The sequence below is a fragment of the Sesamum indicum genome, linkage group LG14, assembly GCF_000512975.1.
Source record: "Sesamum indicum cultivar Zhongzhi No. 13 linkage group LG14, S_indicum_v1.0, whole genome shotgun sequence".
NCBI classification, from domain to species: domain Eukaryota; kingdom Viridiplantae; phylum Streptophyta; class Magnoliopsida; order Lamiales; family Pedaliaceae; genus Sesamum; species Sesamum indicum.
The window spans coordinates 4,862,204-4,869,521 of NC_026158.1; the positions used below are offsets into that span (position 1 = coordinate 4,862,204).

Consider the following 7,318-nt stretch of genomic DNA (forward strand, 5'->3'; position numbering starts at 1 on the left):
CGACAAGTGTTGTGACTTTCTATCGATGCAGTTTTTCTAATTTTTAAATTTATTTTATTTATCTCCTTACTATATATAATTATGATAAAATTTATAATGATATCTTATGTATGACGGTATTATGAGATATGATTATAAATATAAATGACACAATGTTCACAACATAAACTTTTAATTCCACCCTTCATTCATTATTTTGTATATTTCATTGACAAATATATGAATTTTTATACTTGTGAGAGAATAAATATAACATATATATATATATAAAGTCAAAATAGTATAAATATAATAAATATTATTTTGAATTATTGTCATTGAATAAAAAGTAGCCATTGATAAATCGAGAAAACTAGCTAATTTTATTGTCAATAACTTATTCGAAAAGTTGAACAAGACACGAAATTAAAAGTTTATATTTTTTCAAATCAATATTTTTCGTCTAAATTCAACGAAAGAGGTAAGATTATAAATAATAAGTTATTAGAGGAGGTGTAAATATAATTTGATATGTTTTAAAGGGTTGGAAAGTAATTAACCCTTTTCCTTTATTCCCACTGGCGCAAGGAGAATGGAGAAGAAAATGGTGAGCTTGTGAAAATCTACATATATAAAATGTGAGGAAGCGTTTCTCATCAGCGTTTTTCTCTCTCATCCATTCCCCGTCTCTTCCTCTCTCTTCCCATATTCATTATTTCTTCCTCCTTCTCTCCATCTTCTCATCTCTCTCTTCTCCCTTTTCAACTCCAAAAAATCCTAAAAGCCAACAACAAGTAATTTGATTTTTCTTCGTTTAGGGACGAGACGTTGAAAATGGCGCCCCGTCTCTTATCCTGTTTCAGAAGCCCCTCCGGTTCCAAGTACGACGACAAGGTGACGGCGGACTTCACGGCGGAGGAGCAGCAGAGAGGTGGCCCTGTGGTGGTGGAGCTCTTCTCCTCACAGGGCTGCGCCATCTCTCCGGAGGCGGAGCTGCTCTTCTCGCGCCTGGGGAGGGGCGACTTCAATCTGGAGGTACCGTTGGTGTTGTTGGCGTACCACGTCGACTACTGGGACTACATGGGGTGGAAGGATCCGTTTGGGTCCAGCCAATGGACCGTCCGTCAGAAGGCCTACGTTGAGGCCCTCCGGCTCGACACCATGTTCACGCCCCAAATCGTCGTCCAGGGCCGGGCCCACTGTGTGGCCAATGAGGACGAGGCTTTGTTGTCCTGCATCACGACTGCACCCCGAGTCCCTGCACCCATGTTCCAGGTTAGCCTGATCATCATTTCAATTATGCTAATTTCGGAATTTGTTAATATTTGTTGAATTTTTTTTAAAGCAAGAACGATGAACTGTTATTCATTCAAATAAATCCAATAGTATCTAAATAATATTTATTATGTAATATCCCATGTATATGGCAATGTTGGGAACTTTTGATTTTGCAAACTGACCTAGACTGCACAATGTAATATAAATAACATCCCATACATACACGATTACAATGAGATGATTCATTTAGATTGTGTGATTAGTCATTTTCTTTAAAACTCACCCCAGAATCATTACAAGTTTATTTTGGACAGGCGACGTTCCAGAGGCCGACACCGGAATCACTACAAGTATCACTAGCAGGAGCTTTAAGGACAAAAGTGGATCATGAAGGTGCAAATGTGATGGTTGCTCTGTGCGAATGCGGTCTAGTCACAGACTGTACGAGCGGGGCCAACAAAGACCGTGTTTTAGTTAACGACTACGTCGTCCGACGCCTTGAAAAGCTCGTCTCCCTCAAAGATGTATCCGCCAAGAAAGCCGTCTCCGGAACTGCTACCTTCTCTCTGTGGGAAGGTTTCAACCCCACCAAATGTAAGCTCGCTGTCTTCGTTCAGAACTCTTCTCATCAAATATTTGGTTCGCAGAACATTCCGTTGCCCGACAGGCTATAATTAGTTTGTATGTATGTCCCGTTACAGTTCATTTTGTGTGCTATCACCGGCTGCTATTTGTACAGTATTATGTGTTGTTATGTTGGTCGTAGGTTTCTTTGAGTTGTTGAATCATTGGAATTCTTTTTGTTTTGATGGATTTGAGGTTTAGGAGGTGGGGTTTGGAGGAGTTGTGTTGGTTGAAATTTGGGATGTTGTTGTTTTTTTTTAACATATGATGTCTGATTTCATTCTCTCTCCAAATTCTTCATGGTCTATCTCCCTTCACTTGAGGTGGCACAGCTAAGAGCTCCTTCATGTTAGCTGTAAATGTAGAGTAGATCAGTTGAAAACAGGCAAACAACTACTGCGTGGGTTGATGGTTGGGTAGGTTAGTTGGTGTTAGATGATAGGTAGGACTTAATTAGGTAAGTAGTCTCTGTTAATTTTTTTACGAGGGATAAATTAAAATTTTATTTAATTTAAAAATTTTTGAACTTTTATCTTAGGATTACACAATTTTATTAAATACCAAGTGTATTAATAATTTTATTTAATATCAAGAAAGATGGAAAATAAAATAATAAATTGGATAATTTCACAACCATCACTGTAGATGATCACAAACTACAAAATCTCACTACCAATATGATTTAATCCCCACCGATCATTGATGATCAGAATCTAACAGTAGTGGGGCCCCAACAGCTCAACTCCATGACTTTCTTCACGCCCTTTTCTCTCCTCTCAATCTTCTCCCTGTCCCTCATCATCACCATCTGATCATCACAGGAGTTGGGAGGAGGAGGAATCAGGTGTCTCTGGTAGTAGGATTGCACGGTGGCCTTGCCCTGATTTTGGATCATCCTCCATCCATAGTTCCATCTGCAAACACCCAACTGATCTTTCAATGCCTCCACTGCTCCAATGCATGCCGCCACAATCCACCCTCTCGTCGCTCCACTCATTTTGTGCTGATGAATTTCACGGTCTTGATTGCGGGGCGTGCGTGCGTATATATTGGAGGGGTGGTGGGGTCTGATAGGAAGGCGAAACCCACGTGAGAGTGGAGCGAAACAGGGGAATTAAATATTAACTAGGAGCGTTTTTATCCTATGGTTCTGGAAACAGCCAAATAAAACCGGCGGTTTGGTCCTTTTCTGTGTATAGGTAGACCCACGGTTTTGGGTTGTCAACCGGATTTTTATTTATTACTAACGGTTGCAACCGACTCGATTTAACCTTTTATTTTATTTATTTAATTAAATTATAAAATAAAATAAAATAAATTACATATTAAATATTTTATATTTTAAATATGATTAAGTGGAAAAATAATGATAAATGTTGTGAGGCAAAAAATACAATTGAGGGTAATTTTTGCCAACCAAAATTAATTATTCTAAAGCACTCAGACAGAAGTAACTAAGACATAAAAAAGTCGTTTCAATATTTTTTGTCATTTTAGCACAGTATGCTAATTCATGACCAGATTGAATTTACTTATTTAATTTAATGTATTTATAGGCCCATCAACTCATAAAGTCCAAACCAATTGAGTGTCACAAGACGGAAAATTCTATTTTGGATCCGGTTTAAAAAAATTTGGACTAATGACAAGTATAATACGCTTATTGTGTGATTATTATACAATTCAAAGAAAGTGACCAATCACATCACATGTACAATACATCTATTTTATAATTAATTTAGTTCGATTAAATTTAGTTCAAATAAAAAATTTTCATAACATAATTATGTTTTCATTCACTCACCCACCACCTCAACTATAAAACATTAAATTTTTAACCATTGGAGCGTTTCTTAAAGGATCAATGTAACATGATTTTCACCGTCTATTACTTCAGAAATCAATGATTTTAAATGGTCTTTCTCATTCTGCCATTCTGGATTGATTACGCTGGGAAGTCCATAAGACCATTCTGTTCTAAAAAATGACACAAGCGTGCCTGATGCAAGGCTACTACCGCCATCAATAACAACTGCGAAGCCTTCATTTCCATTCAAGTGGATTATATTATCAATCTCTACATCGCATCTATACAAAAAAATTAGCATTTATACACAAAACTACAGTATCATACAGAATGCTCTGTACATCAATCCTGGCTATGGTGAATTTGATAACAGGAAAAGCTCTTTCCGCCGACCTCATAGTTAAAGTTTAGCAGAACTACATGACAGACAACTCAACTAAGATGTGCAACCTCAAAATCGTCTGGCAGTCGGAAAGTATCAGCTGCGCCAAACTTCTTCCGCTCTTCAGACCCCCCTTCTTCAAATTCGTCTTCATCTTCATTACTGTTGTATCCATAGTCCTCAGACGTTTGTGGAGAGTAAGGTGCATTGATGCTTCTGGAGCGGCAGGGCGTGTTTGCAAGGATGCTGACTTGCCCGAAGTGGGAAATTTCAACCACGACCGTGTCATCATCCATGGGAAGGGGTTGTTTCCATGGTTCACCATCAATCCTCATGAATGTGTGATCAGCAGCACCCTTGTGGAACTCAAACCGGATCCTGTTTGCCTATAAACATGGAAAGCAAATGATGTTGGTGAATCTTTTTTGCCTCCTAACTACGAAATTAATAGTATGAATTGAGCTTATAATCTATTGTAACGAGTATCTCAGTGTCCATAAATATAATTGAGAAGGTTAATTATAATGATATTTCTCAGAGTTAGTGCAATTACGAACTATACCCTTTTCCTTTCTGAATCTTACCAAAATCTTCCCTTCAAGTCGTATAATATTTACATACCACTTCTTTCTATTTGACAATATGGTAGTATTTAGAAATTTGATATATTAATATTTTATTTTTCTGTATTTAATTCCAGAAGAAAGCCTAAGATTTTCTTTAATGTGGAACTTGAAGGAAGATTTTAGTAATTTCACAAGATATAAGGGTGTTATCAGTAATAACATTAACTCCGAAGTAGTTCTAGTTATGCCTTTCTTTTTTGAAAAAAAAAAAAGAGTATTTAAGTAAATGAGCAATGTGATGCAAATATTGAAGTGACAGAGTTATCTTTAGCTTCTGATTCATAATAACTTGATTAAAGTCTAAGTATCTTGATGTACCTGTGCAAGGCGAGTCCCATGCCCATTTGGAGCAAACAAAACAAGTCCATGCCATGCATCTCGAAAACCAACGACCTCAAAAAACCCATCATCGACATATGGTGGAGTTAAGTCCCTCTGTTGGGAACATGAACCATAATCAGCACATTGTTAACATAGGAAGGATCTCTCAAATGTTCTAAACGCCTGAGTTATATCAATATATGATTGCCTAACCAAATAAAATACTGACCGAATGAAGCTTCTGCTTACAAGGCCTTCCCCAAGGATCAAGACCCCCAGAGAAACTAGGCAAGTTGAGGCAAACAATGGACCTGATGCTGCATGCAAAAGCAAGCATAGGTTAGATGAACCGCCTTAAGAAGCACAGGGTAAAAATGAGATAATACCATGAAGTTCTACCTCTGCGGTATGTGAAGATCTATCCATTGACCTGGCTTTTTCATGATTTTAACCTTTGTGAGCTGAGCTATATTTCTGAAAATAGACAAACAAGATCAGATTTGCCAAACACCACCCAAGAGCCCAGTGAAACTGGTTCGATAGAACACGGATACACTTCTGCTGAGCAAAGATGATGTCAGAAATTATTATTTGTGGAATTTAGATATGGGTCCATATATGACTTAGTGAAGCAAATGTTTTTCTCTTCTTAGATAGGGGAAATAGGGCATAACAATAGAAAGCAATCAAAGTTCAAACAATGACAACAAAAGGCACATATGATTTAGTAGTTCTGACAAACACGCTGCCTACAACTACTAAAATGATAGGAAAAACCAGACCAGTAAAGGGAAAGGGTGATGCGACCTTGAAGATGGATGCATAAGGGATGCACAAAACCATCCTTGCGTGCAGCTAAGCTTTGCATAAGTAGTCTACAAAAATAAACAATAATCACAAATGAGATAACAGAACAAGACGGACATTTTAATATATCAGAAAAACAAATTGTTCAAAAACAATCATCGGCATGTAGCAAGAAACAAAGACAGGCAGGCACCTGATTAACTAACTGATTTTTGAATTTTTCTGGATGCAGCTTTCTTTCTGAGTGGAATGCATAGGAAACTTGAGCATCCATGCCTGCAGAGGAACAGATTGTAAAAATGCTGCCAGAATAAAATTCTTAAAGATAGCAAAAATGATATCAGGGTTGCAAGATTCTTATAGCTTTTGAGTCTAAAATAATTTTTAACATAAGAAACAACATGTTTTGCAAAAGATCCATTGTGAAAGTAGTTGGGAAACAAGATATTACCCATGCTAAAATAATTCCAAAATCCCCCACGGAATGTGTGGTATCCTTCCTGAAACATGAATAATTTTGATCAGCACACAACAAATAACTCCCTTCCCTGTTCAGTGTCGACAAAAAGTGCAGGACTGAAAAACAAGCGAGATAATAAATTATCCAGCATACGTTTTTGAATTCTTATATGAATCTGAATATTCATTTCTTTGGGCACTATGTGGCTAAAAATCACAAGTTGGAAGTAATAATGTACACAGATCAGCATAGCATCTTCAAATAGAGCCTATTTTGAAGCTAAATGATGGAAAATAGAACTTCAGTAGTACATGAACCAATAGATTTTCATGAATTTGACAATGAAAAATGGTGGAGCAATTTTAATTACCAAGAAGTACATCTATAAAAGAATATGCATTTAAATCTTCCTGCTCCAAATGTATCATGTTCATAATTTTCTTCGTAGAAGATACATACATGAAAATCTGGGGCATATATCGTCCAATGAGAGAAGAAAGATGGCTAGGGGAAGTGCTAGAAAGATAATGACAAAGAGAAGTTTTTGAACCTCATTCATGTCATCGGTTGGGGAGACACGGTGAAAGGCATGCAATGAATGCGGTAAGTCAGGAGGTGCAATAGGGTCGCATGAACCTTCTCTTGGAGCCCTCATCCGCATGACAATATGCCAACTAGATGTAAATGGGAAAACAAAATTATTAGAGGAGAATAATGTCTCTTCAACAAATATATTGGGGGTAAAACAAATTAAAATAACCCCAAAGGACAAGACAAATTACCCCCACCAACTTCCTCCTGCCCAACCAAAAAACAAAGGGAAAAAGAAAAAACACAAATGTGATTTATACGGCAAATACACTGATTTAGGCTCAAGATCCACTCTATCATTTAGCAAACTTAATGCTATTCTCACTAGCAGACAGAAGCATCCATACAATTCTATATAGATATATCATTACAGCTCTAGTCATTTCATTTGGAGGCCAGTGCATTATTTATACAGCACAATTGAAAACGAGAAAGATTTGAAG

At 37.1% G+C, this 7,318-nt stretch overlaps 2 protein-coding genes across 3 annotated transcripts in view; one reads left to right on the forward strand and one right to left on the reverse strand.

Moving 5' to 3' along the window:
* Window positions 599-2,188, forward strand: LOC105177039. Its single transcript, XM_011100062.2, has 2 exons — window positions 599-1,254; window positions 1,572-2,188. The coding sequence occupies exons 1-2, from the start codon at window positions 814-816 to the stop codon at window positions 1,929-1,931; spliced, it is 801 nt and encodes a 266-aa protein (XP_011098364.1). The 5' UTR covers window positions 599-813; the 3' UTR covers window positions 1,932-2,188.
* Window positions 3,786-7,318, reverse strand: part of LOC105177041 (diacylglycerol kinase 5-like) — a 6,941-nt gene continuing 3,408 nt past the window's right edge. For both annotated transcript variants that reach the window (XM_011100064.2, XM_011100065.2), the window contains 8 exons: window positions 6,835-6,958; window positions 6,276-6,324; window positions 6,018-6,100; window positions 5,825-5,892; window positions 5,417-5,491; window positions 5,247-5,334; window positions 5,015-5,131; window positions 3,786-4,456 (listed from right to left, as the gene is read on the reverse strand). In XM_011100064.2, the coding sequence (XP_011098366.1) occupies window positions 4,121-4,456; window positions 5,015-5,131; window positions 5,247-5,334; window positions 5,417-5,491; window positions 5,825-5,892; window positions 6,018-6,100; window positions 6,276-6,324; window positions 6,835-6,958 (940 nt within the window). In that variant the 3' untranslated portion in view covers window positions 3,786-4,120. The remainder of the gene's footprint in view (window positions 4,457-5,014; window positions 5,132-5,246; window positions 5,335-5,416; window positions 5,492-5,824; window positions 5,893-6,017; window positions 6,101-6,275; window positions 6,325-6,834; window positions 6,959-7,318) is intronic.

Bases quoted from the DNA above. Each gene is read 5' to 3' on its own strand.
- LOC105177039 (XM_011100062.2), top strand. From the start codon at position 814: ATGGCGCCCCGTCTCTTATCCTGTTTCAGAAGCCCCTCCGGTTCCAAG. The intron at 1,255-1,571 runs GTTAGCCTGATC...TATTTTGGACAG, and splicing joins TCCCTGCACCCATGTTCCAG to GCGACGTTCCAGAGGCCGAC.